A 12,373-nucleotide genomic window follows, 5' to 3' on the forward strand; every position below is an offset into this window, starting at 1 on the left:
TCGAATAATACAAATGGTACTGTTGGAAAGCCAATATAATCAAGTTATCATAAATTGTCATGTCCTGTCAATCATTTAATCATAAATAGGCAATAATTCATAAAGATTCATAAAAATCATAAAGAGGCATAAAGAGGTAAAGAGGCAAAGAGGCAGTTCCAATGGAACCATTTTTATTATTCTACAAGAGCAGCAACCCTTTGGAATAAAGTGTGATGGACATGGAAGGAGCACACAAAATGATACAAATTATACATAGTAATACTTCTCAAAGCAATAAAAAAATATAAAATAGTACAAGGAAGCAGCACACAAACAACAAGAACCACAGCCACAACGATGGCATCAACAACAATTAACTGTTGTTACAGATCCTTTTTTTTCCCGGTGTGTACCCCGGCTTAGAATAGGTACACCGTATCCCTGCGCATCGTAAGAGGCGACTAAGGGTTGGCGTCAGGAAGGGCATTCGGCCATAAAAACATTGTCTCAAAACAAGGAACCATGATTATCATGGGGCCCGCAAGGCTAACCCCTTCTCCAGCAGGGAAAAATGGCCTTAAAACGATCATTCATTCATATTCATTCACAGATCCTTTTTTTGATCTGTTTTACTTAATTTCACCTCCTCATTGAGACTCAGATAGACATGCAATGTGTTTGTGAAATACAACATGCTGTCTTTTAATTAAACCCACCAGCAAAATGACGGGTTTTATATTATTGTATAACAGGAAAAAAAAAAAACCTTTCATTTCCATCATACCTGGGGACACCAACAGTGTGCCTGCGCATCGATAGGTAACGGGATAAAGCTTCAGGGGATGGCTCATCACCCTCATCACTCTCACAAACCAAAACTTCCGTCTAAAAAGCAAACAGAACAAAGAAGGAATGTTAGAGTGTAAAATAGACAAGAACAACATATTTGAAGTGGTTTTACAAGTTAATAGGTAGATACAGAGCCCTCCATAAATATTGGAACAGTGAAGTCAAATTTGTTATTATTGCTATAAACTCAAGAAATTTGGATTTGAAATCAAAACATGAATATGAGGCAAGAGAATAGATCAGCTTTGATTTATTGGGATTTCCCATGCACATATATATATATATATATAGTTACGTGCTCCTCCCCGACCCCCTGGTCACGGTGTACCTCCGAGCCCCGAGAGGAGTCACGGCAGAAAAATGTGTTATTCTGTATGTCAAACATCAATGGAGAAGCCACCCCAATTGTTACTCACAAACACATATTGTGTTAAGATCACACAAGAATAACAGTACAACAATAATAGTAATCAAAAGTACAATCAATATGTCCTATGATGGTACCATCAGTTTTGTAATATATAACTCACTGTGCTCCAAGTGAGTGAAACAAGAACATCCCCAATGTCTCTTATTCCCGGCTTCAAGACAAAGTTGCTTCGCTCTAGCGATCGCCAGAACGATGTCCAATCAAGACCAGAATCCCGTTGGGTTGGCAGTTACAGTCCCTGCTGCCAAAGCTGTGCAAAGGCGCCCTCCAGGCGACTGGGAAATCCAAAGGCGCCCTCCAGGCGACGGGGAAGTCACACCCTCGGGTATGGACGTATAAACCTTCAAAAAGCCACGTCACACAAATACGCCAGATCCACGTCTGAATGCGGTGAAAATGGTCGAAGGGAGATGAAACCGTGAGCGAAGCACAAGTCCGTCGTGAGTCAAAATGGCCGACGGCCCGGTCTCGTGGCGCACCGACACGACGATGATTCTCTCCTGAATCGATTGCAAAACCTGACACGCAGGTTAATCTGTCACACCGATAACCACTCTGTCGCAGGAATCCCTTTCCTGGGAAACCCGAAAGTTCGCTAATGACTGTTGTTCGCCAACGTTCGCTCCAGACCGCAAATAGCTCGGCTCCTTCTTGTCTGACTCACTCGCTCCGCTTTCTTTTCTCCCTCTTCTTCCTCTTCGTCGTCCGGTTCCCGATCCGGTTTCCTGTTTCTTTTAACATTAACTTTTTTACCTTTTGAAAACAGTTCATGAACAATAAACCTTTTGAAAACAATAATAGTACATGGAATCAGAAATATTTACAGTGGATGAAAACCACCACAACGGAAGTGACGAATCCGTAACACTTCCCCCCCCTCAAGAAAGGAAGTTTGAACATAGTGAAAACTTTCTTTGCAGGCAAAAACTCTTTTAACAAACAAAAGTAAAACTCGCACCCAAATCATCAATTCACGTGAGCAACACAATTAATATTTCCCAAAAATAAAGCAACAAAACTTCCAAACCACCTACAGAAATTTCCGAAGTGAGTTCACTCTGGACAAAGCATCAGCAACGACATTGTCCCTGCCCTTTACATGCTCAATTTCCAAGTTGGACTCCTGCAAAGCCAAACTCCATCTCATCAACCTCTGGTTTTTATTTTTCATTTTTTGAATGAAGGTTAAGGGTTGTGATCAAAAATCCAAAACAAAGCAAATCTATAGCACTTTTTTAAGGAGGCCGAGCTGAGAGCCAGGTTTCATGGTGGTTGGGTGGTGAGGCCTGGAAGTATTCACTACATGGACGCCTTTAGGAACGTGGAGTTCACGGTTAATCCATGTAGGAATCTTGGCTCGGCTGCTCCGCAGCATTCAGTGCTTCAAACTCTTCCTAACTTTCATAATAATCACGGTTGGAGCGCTTGTCGCTGTAGTCACGTGAATAGCGGTCTCCTTCTCGGCCACTACCCTGATAATCATCCCTTCGGGAGCTGCCGTAACTCTGGAAGCCTCCATAGTAATCTCGACAGCGGGCACTACCAAAACTACGACTCCCACCCCGGGAGCCATAGCCATCCCTGAAACTACCTCCACATTTTCCTCCTCTGTAGCCCCCTCGACGCCCATGGCCTGCCTTCTCTACTGTTATGGTCCGACCATCCAAATTCTTGCCATTCAAATCCTGTTCTGCATCTTTGGCGTCCTTTGTGTTTTCAAACGTGACAAAGCCAAACCCTCTCGACTTTTGCGTCTCCCTGTCGTTTATCAGCAGCACTTCCAAGAGTGGTCCATATTTGCCGAAGACAGAGTCCAGAACATCTTCCCTTGTGTTGAAGTTCAGTCCACCTACAAAGAGCTTCCCAAAATTGCCTCCATTCATAACTTGTGTGCGCTGACACTTAGTTTCAGGGTACTTGACACGAAGTGTCTGTGCAAAGGGTGACGTCCGTACCTTCCTCTTCTCTTCAGAGCACTCCCTACCAATAGCACGAGTCGCGGAACAGGACGAAAAGATCCCCGGAATCTCCTGCTCTAACTGTGCAGTGTTATTTTCCATACTAGGCTTTTCAACAAACATTGGGTGACCAGAAACTCGACCACCGGCCAAATCATTCCCGATAACAAAAGAGATTCCCTCTACAGGAAGAGTGGCTTGTAAACCTATGGTGACCGGTCCTGACACCAAATCAGACTTCAATTGGATGACATGAAGTGGAGCTTTAACATAGCCACCAACTCCCTGTAAAAGAACACTAACACCAGTTGCCATCTTCTCTGACAATGGCAAAATGCCTTCAAGCATCAAAGATTGATGTGCTCCTGTGTCCCTCAATACCCTAACAGGTCTCTGGTTAGTCAAGTCTCCATCCAGTGACACAAACCCCTCTGAAATAAAAGGTTTGTAACCCTCTTGAACAAGGTCGTTCTGTGATGCCGTAACTTTGGCATGGGAACCTTCACAAGGCATTGTCCTCCAAGGACGATTTCTCGCATTTGCCAATGCATTCGGATTTGTACTAGTCTGACTCCGCTGCTGATTTTTCCTTTTCAGGGCATAACATTGGGACATGAAATGCCGAAGGTTTCTTGCAAAAAGCGCAAGTAGGCCCGGGGGAAAAACTCGTGGTCTGCCTCGGGCCCCCCAGAAGATAAATCTGTCTTGGAACTGTAGTCTTCTGATCCCTAAAAGTCATGGTATCAGATTTGTCCCCATAGTCATCTCTCGGCCGCCTCCATGAAAATTTGTTCTCCGCACCTGATTTACCATAACTCCCCTGGTTAACTCTAGGCGGGAAGTTAGGTTTGTGGAACCCCATCCTGTGTGTCAAGGCATCGTCATCTGCCACGGTTGCTGCCTCATACAACTCTGGTACTTTCTTTTAATCCAGATGTACTTTAATGTCCACGTGGACACACTGTTTGAATTCCTCCACCAAGATCAATTGTCGTAACAGGTTGAAGTCTTTCCCAATCTCCTTCGAGTCACACCACCTATCAAACATGGTTTCCTTCATTCTGGCAAACTCCACATGGGTCTCACTCTCCCTCTTCCTGGCATTCCGGAATTTTTGCCGGTAAGCTTCAGGGACCAATTCATAGGCTTTGAGAATGGCTTTCTTCACTTACTCATAATCTGTACATTTGTCAATCGGTAAAGCCGAAAATATATGTTGACCTTTACCCACCAGAACACTTTGCACTAACATAGTCCAGGACCCCACAGGCCATTTCAACATTTGAGCCACTTTCTCAATGTGTAAAAAAAAACTTGGCTACTTCCTTTTCATGGAAGGGTGGAACCAGCCTCACGTGCCTACCCACATCCCAGATGTTCTGACTAGTTGTCGAACGAGCCGGCATGGATACGACTTCTCTCCGTTCTCCCATTAATTCCAGCTCCTTGAGTTTAACTTTCTTCTGATACTCCATGTCACGTTCCTTTAAACTCCCTTTCGGCTCTCCTTTCCTCTGCTCTTTCCTTTGCTCTTCTTTCTTCTTCAGCTCTCCTTTCCTCGGTTCTTCTCTCCTCGCGTTCTCGTTCCTGTTCTACTCTTCTTTCCTCGAGTTCTCGTTCCTGTTCTACTCTTCTTTCCTCGAGTTCCCTTGCAGCTCTCCTTTCCTCTGCTTTTAAGCTTTCCTGGCTCTGCAGTTGCATCTCCATTTTCCGGAGCTCCACATTTTCTTTTTCCTCGGGTAACCAATCCAAGGCTACCTCTGTCCATGTTCCTTGTCCCACCAGAGATTCTACCACCAATGTCTGCATCTCTGCTTTCTTCATATTGACTCGGACCTCCAAGTTAAAATGTCTGGCCAATATCAAGAGTTCCGATCTTTTTAATGCTTGGAACTGTGCCTCATTAGGGGACACCGCAAACTGTTCTGCGTCAAACACCATGGTGACTATTAGTTAACACCTGTTAACCTTTACACAAAAAATTTCGAATTTTTTGAAAAATTTGGGAATGTTAGAAAAATTCTAAATTTGGGAATTTTGGGAATGTTAGGGAATTCTATCCCAGATGCATGTAGGGGAATTTAATCCCGGACGAGCCCCCAATTTCTGTTACGTGCTCCTCCCCGACCCCCTGGTTACGGTATACCTCCGAGCCCCGAGAGGAGGGAGTCACGGCAGAAAAATGTGTTATTCTGTTTGTCAAAGATCAATGGAGAAGCCACCCCAATTGTTACTCACAAACAAATATTGTGTTCAGATCACACAAGAATAACAGTACAACAATAATAGTAATCAAAAGTACAATCAATATGTCCTATGATGGTACCATCAGTTTTGTAATATATAACTCACTGTGCTCCAAGTGAGTGAAACAAGAACATCCCCAATGTCTCTTATTCCTGGCTTCAAGACAAAGTTGGTTCGCTCTAGCGATCGCCAGAACGATGTCCAATCAAGACCAGAATCCCGTTGGGTTGGCAGTTACAGTCCCTGCTGCCAAAGCTGTGCAAAGGCGCCCTCCAGGCGACTGGGAAATCCAAAGGCGCCCTCCAGGCGACGGGGAAGTCACACCCTCGGGTATGGACGTATAAACCTTCAAAAAGCCATGTCACACACGCACGCCAGATCCACGTCTGAATGCGGTGAAAATGGTCGAAGGGAGATGAAACCGTGAGCGAAGCACAAGTCCGACGTGAGTCAAAATGGCCGACGGCCCGGTCTCGTGGCGCACCGGCACGACGATGATTCTCTCCTGAATCGATCGCAAAACCTGACACGCAGGTTAATCTGTCACAGCGATAACCACTCTGTCGCAGGAATCCCTTTCCTGGAAAACCTGAAAGTTCGCTAGTGACTGTTGTTCGCCAACGTTCGCTCCAGACCGCAAATAGCTCGGCTCCTTCTTGTCCGACTCACTCGCTCTGCCTTCTTTTCTCCCTCTTCTTCCTCTTCGTCGTCCGGTTCCCGATCCGGTTTCCTTTTTCTTTTAACATTAACTTTTTTACCTTTTGAAAACAGTTCATGAACAATAAACCTTTTGAAAACAATAATAGTACATGGAATCATAAATATTTACAGTGGATGAAAACCACCACAACGGAAGTGACAAATCCGTAACAATATATATATATATATATATATATATACATACATATACAAAGCTGGGCACCGAACCGTTAATCCGTTAATCATTAATTAACGAAGTTAACTTTTTCGTTAACGATTTAACTTTTAAGTTAACTTTGAAAATCATTATCGGACTAACTAACTTCCGTTACATTTAACTTCCGTTAACTCAAGTCCGCTAGCCCAAAAATTTCATGGTCTACAGTCTACACGGTTTGTGGGAGGGATCGGCTTGTGGGAGGGATCGGCTTGTGGGAGGGATCGGCTTGTGGGAGGGATCTCCGGTCCGTGCCGGAACTCCGTTAATTTTTCTGGGTCCCTCGGGACAACCAACAACCAACAACAACAACCATGTAGTTGCTTCTCAATTGCAGGTGCAGGCACTTCAAACATACATTGCAGTGTAGCGGTTACCGCTGGATGCACACAATCGCCTTGCACCGGCCAGAACACGGCCAGACGCGCCTCTCCCAGGCATGCCCGGACTCACTGTTCCCGGGCACGCCCGAACCTCCCGGGCACGCCCGGTCTCGTCTTTCCCGGGCATGCCCGCTCTCGCCTTTCCAGGGCTCGCCCAGAGCGTCCGGGCATGCCCGCTATCGCCTTTCCAGGGCTCGCCCAGAGCGTCCGGGCATGCCCGCTCTCGCCTTTCCAGGGCTCGCCCAGAGCGTCCGGGCACGCCCAGCCTCGACTTGCCAGGCCGCAGCCAAACACGCCCGGGCAGGTCCAGACTCGCCTTTCCAAGGCTCGCCCTTGACACCCGGGCATGCCCGGTATAGCTTTTGCCGGGCAAACTTCCCGACATAAATGTGTATATATATTGCTGCCCGATAAACGGGCTTGTCAGAATACCTGAGCTGTTTTGTTTCAATAAAGCAACTCGGACGAATTCCGTCTTTGGTCGCGTCAATTCTTTCGACTCGCGTTGGAGCGCAGTTCCTTCAGCAGTTTGATTCGGAACGATCGGCTTGGCGAGCGATATCAATCTGAATGGTAATGAACGCGCCTCTGTACTGTGCTGTGGTGTGCTGTACTGTGCTGTGCTCTGCTATAGTGTGCTGTACTGTGCTATAGTGTGCTGTACTGTACTGTGCTGTAATGTGCTGTTCTGTACTGTGCTGTGCTAGTGTGCTGTTCTGTACTGTGCTGTGCTGTGGTATGTGGGCCCCGCAATTTTTTTTTTAATCGGGCCCCTTAACATGTAAGGCCGGCCCATGTTCTAAAGCCCTTAAAAAGACCCAAAAAAGGCTTATTTTATAGTTTTGGCACTTTTTTAGATGGTTTTAGAGCAAAAAACTTGTTCTTTGTTTTTTTTATAGTAAAAATTAAAACGTTAACGGTTTATCGATAACTTTCGTTACATTTTAAACGAATTAACTGATTAACGGTTATCGAAGTTAACTTTTTGGGTCCATTCCAGTCCATTCCGAGGGAGCAGGGGATGGTTTGACTGCTTCAAGAAACGGTACGGTCTCCACAACGATAAACTGTCAAGATGGTGACGAGCTAAATGAGAGCGTGCCTCCATGGAAAACGACGTTGCCAAAACCTCCCTGCTCAACTTGTCCAGCTCATCGACATGAAGGGCTACCTGCCAGAGCCAGGCAGGCAGCTCTCGACTACCCATTTTCTTTCGCCCCAGTCCCTCCACATCAGGAGCATCAGCACCCTCTCCTGCCTGTCCTGCCTCTTCTGCATCCCTCTCAGTGCACGACTCATCAGCGACCTCACTTGCATTCCTTTCGGTGCACGACTCATCAGCGACCTCACCTGCATTGGCTTCAGCACCCTTACCTACATTCCTTTAGGTGCATGACTTATGAGCAACCTCACTTGCATTATCTGCAGAGGAGTTTATCGAGTTCACTGGATTGAAATTCTTCATCATCATCATCATTTGAAAAGTTGTGTGTGTTTGTGTAGATAAAAACTTGAAACGGTACCTACTGTTGTCTTTTTAGTTTGACAGTACGGTTGTTTAAGCACTTTTAATCAAGTGTAATCGCATCTTTTATGAAAATGTAATAATGTGCATTCACGGTCAAAAAATTTTGAATTTGTAAAATGTTCCCCTATGAATCAGGAACCGCTGGGAACCTATTCCCCTTTTTTCCAATGAAACAAAGCCCCAACATTTGCGGTGTCGCCATTCGCGGTGTCGCCATTCACATAATTTTTCATGAATCACGAACTGCCAGGAACCTACCTCCCCCCTTTTCCGATTGAAACAATGCCCCCACATTCGCGGATTCGTCAATCGCAGCATTTTAAAGGAGTGTCTCCCCCGAGAATGTCTGGCAGTATTATTAAATAAAAATTGGTGGCCTTACGGCAATTATTAATGTAGAAATTTGACATGTAATAATTTTACATCGATACAATTCATGCTTAGTTTAACTTTTTCTCATCCATTTGCTCTCCATGGGGGGGGGGGGGGGGGGGGGGAAGAAGAAGAATGCAACACAAATTAGTGTGCTCAATAATATTGGCTATATCGTAGTTAAAATTCTGAAATCTCAGGTTTATATCAAAATAAACAAGATCACCTGTAACGTCTGGTTGTCTGGACCAGTAAGTTGAAGTTGTGGGACAGTGAGGTTCATTGGGCCACCTGCTTGCTCATTTGACGGTACAGGCTGCAAACCACCAGCAAATAATGGCAGCTGCAAAGGAATTATTGAAGAAAGATTTCACAACTATTCACTTTCAAACGTGAGGGAGTTAAGCAACGGATACATCTTTACTGATATAAAGCAGTCTACACAATGTCTTAAGTATTTGGCACTGATCCCAGCAAACTTATCTTTAAGTTGTATCAAAAATAATTTTGTGCACTCAAAGTAACTTTATTTTCCGAAGAATATAAAGACAATGCACCAGCTGAATGCTCATCATGTGGTTTCTCAAAGAAACTGAAACACCTCGAAGAGTTGCAATGAATAAAACTCTGTTGAGATTAGATAATTTAGAATAAGCAAAGGTTGTATGTATGGTGGGAAAATAATGCAACAATCACCCAATCTGTCGGGTTGTCAGCTTGTTTGTTTCTTTTCATTCAGCTTGTGTGCAGCTTGTTCTCACTATCAAGTGTCCTCCTCCCACTCTCCATTATCTCACTATCACTTCTACTCTGCTGTTGGTGGTTTCCCCTTTCCATTTTGCTCTAGCTCTTCCACGAGCCTCAACCATATACAGGGTGACCACAAAAAGCAGTACCTTACTTTACTAGACTCGGCGATGTGATGGTTAGAATGTCCGCTCCGAGTCTGGGAGAAGGGCGGTACAGACCTTGGCTGATTCATACCAAAGACTTCAAAAATGATACGTGCTGCTTCCTTGCTTGATGTTCCGCATTTAAAAGTTGAAGAGAAGGGACAATCCCCATTGGTTAGCATCCATTGGGAGGAGGGAATTCTTCCTTAGCAAATTGGCACCATTGAGAAAAGTAGCACCATTTTTGTGACGTCATTGGTACCCAGAGTACCCCGGGAAGTGATGGCATTTGGCCAAAGCTCAGTGGCTGTTTGTCTTGTGTCGTGTCATGTATGTTTGTCTGTATGTCCATGAGTGTGTGTGGCAGCCATGAATTTGGACTAAGGGGATTTGAAACGGTACCTTTTGAAACGGTAAACGGTACCGTTTCACTGCTGAAACGACCCTTAGATCATGTATATAATAAAATTTAAAAAAACAAAAAAACATCCTCATACCAATGAATGAATGAATGAATGAATGATCGTTTTACGGCCATTTTCCCCGCTAGAGCGGGGGTTAGCCTTGCGGGCCCCATGACAATCATGGTTCCCTGTTTGAGACAATGGTTTTTATGGCCGGATGCCCTTCCTGACGCCAACTCTTGGTCGCCTCTTACGATGCGCAGGGATACGGTGTACCTATTCTAAATCGGGGTACACACCGTGATCATTCATCCCAGCAAGCTGGTACTCAATTTGCCGACCTCAGAAGGATGACAGGCTGAGTCAACCCCCCCTGGTGTTAATTCAGCGATCGACCGGGATTCGAACCCAGGATCCGAGGATCCCAAGCCGGCACCCTAACCGCTAAGCCAACACCAGGCTTCCTCATACCAATGATGTCCTATTACTTTTTTGCAGGTGCACAAAGTGGAATTTGTGTATAGTCAGCAGATTTCTATTTAGACAAGATAGCACCCTTTTTTTCAACATGCTGTGAACAACTACAGAAAAATTGGTTTCAGTCGAAATCTACTTAATGATGAAATCCTTCAAGAAGACAAACCGAGTTCAGGAATGAGTTTCAAACTTTTGTTGCTCCCAACAAGATTTGATATTGGCCTGGCTTAAAAAAAAAAAAAAAAAAAAAAAAAATTTAGAGAAGGCACTTTTAACAATAAACTGGGTCAACAAGTAATTTCCTGACAGAGTCATCAGTCGAAGATTGGATGTTCAATGGGCACCACACTCATCAGATCTGTCACTACCAGATATCTATCTTCCAGGCTATACGGGGACCTCAAACGCAAATATTTTTTCCTGAAAACATTGAAAATCATTAATCAAATCTTCTAATTTGAAGAGAAAATAATTTTGAGTTTTTTTTTGCCAATCACAAAGTGCTGAAAAAAGTCCTAAAGTATCAATTTTTTCTTTTCACCAATGACGTCACACTCAGAACTCCCACCTTGATCCAAATGGCAGCTTACATAGACAAACAATGTATTCCGAGCTCGGATTCCGATACCGATTCCACCGTCATTAAAAACGCTAAAGGTTCTCAACATGTTGAAACTGATTAGTGGGATTTTGAAGAAAATATTTGACACAAAATCAGTGATGGAATCACTTTTTTGAACCTTATGCAAGCGATTCAGATGAACATGGCGACAATAGGGATGGTAGTGAAGATGAAAAACGCCAGTTACATGTTCACTGCAGATTGGTGTTTTTTGTTTTTATGTTCAATTGACGGCTCATCAGGGATTTTGTATGAATTGATAAATCAGTTATATTACTCCAGAAGAAATATGGCATGACAGAGCACGGACACGACACTACAGCATTGACACAACATGGACACGACAGTGGGACACGACACAGCACGGACACAATGTTAGGAAACGTCACTTGTGGATGGTAACATCATACACTACCTCGGTAATAAAGATTTTCAATTAAAAAGATCACATGACCATAGACCTTTGACCTTTGATACCCAGAATCTAATCATCTTTGCATGTTCATCTTTGCATCATCTTCCATATATAACACAAGACCTTATAACACATATATAAAACAAGACCTTATAACACATATATAACACAAGACCTTGCGTTTGTACAGATGTCTGTCCCCCTTCATAAGGGTAGGATTTAAAGACCAATCTTTTAACACGAATATGTGTTCACTACGATCTATTTTTGAGGATAAAACAAACTCGAAAAACATTTTCTATAAAAGAATAATTATGTCTCTTCTATTGGAATTGTAGACGGTGGCTTGCAAACCGAGCCTCAAGGGCGGTGTACGGAAGCGTTTTTTTAAAATAACAATAAATACAAGGCGCAGGGAGGTCAAAACGCTGCACGTGATATGCAATACGCACAGAGTAAAAGGAGTGTACATTTACATCTGTAGTATGTCTAATAATTAAAGAAGATATAATCACACCAGAAGAAGATATCAGGCTGAGGCTTCAGACTTTGACACGCTCACGAGGCTGCGCTGTCAAATAAACTGTTCCAACCAGTCATTTTTGACGGGATTTTTACTGGTAGTACATAATGTATTTGCACCAAGTTTGGTCAAAATCCTTTCAACGGTACACAAGTTATCGCAGTGTTGAAAATCTGTGACACACCCATGGGCGGAAGGATGCACAGACAGACTGTGGAGGCATTAAAATATATGTCGGCCATCTCTCCCCACTCCCCTCCCACCCTCCATTCCTTTATCCCCCAAGGCTCGTGCACTATCAAATTTAATCATTCATCCGTTTGCAGTGAAAAGCACATCTAACTGCATTTGTTTTTTGGAAAAACGTATAAAGT

The 12,373-nt window shown here is 43.9% G+C and overlaps 1 protein-coding gene across 3 annotated transcripts in view; it reads right to left on the reverse strand.

Moving 5' to 3' along the window:
* Positions 1-12,373, reverse strand: part of LOC137431226 (serine/threonine-protein kinase SIK3) — a 197,947-nt gene that overhangs the window by 85,570 nt on the left and 100,004 nt on the right. For all 3 annotated transcript variants that reach the window (XR_013623822.1, XM_068122328.2, XM_068122321.2), the window contains exons 10-11: positions 8,892-9,008; positions 767-867 (exon numbers count right to left, since the gene is read on the reverse strand). Coding sequence is in view for 2 of the 3 variants with exons in the window: in XM_068122328.2 (XP_067978429.2) it covers positions 767-867; positions 8,892-9,008 (218 nt within the window). In the remaining variant the exon portion in view is untranslated. The remainder of the gene's footprint in view (positions 1-766; positions 868-8,891; positions 9,009-12,373) is intronic.

This window comes from Myxine glutinosa, chromosome 1 (genome assembly GCF_964187855.1).
Source record: "Myxine glutinosa chromosome 1, kmMyxGlut1.1, whole genome shotgun sequence".
Taxonomy (NCBI): domain Eukaryota; kingdom Metazoa; phylum Chordata; class Myxini; order Myxiniformes; family Myxinidae; genus Myxine; species Myxine glutinosa.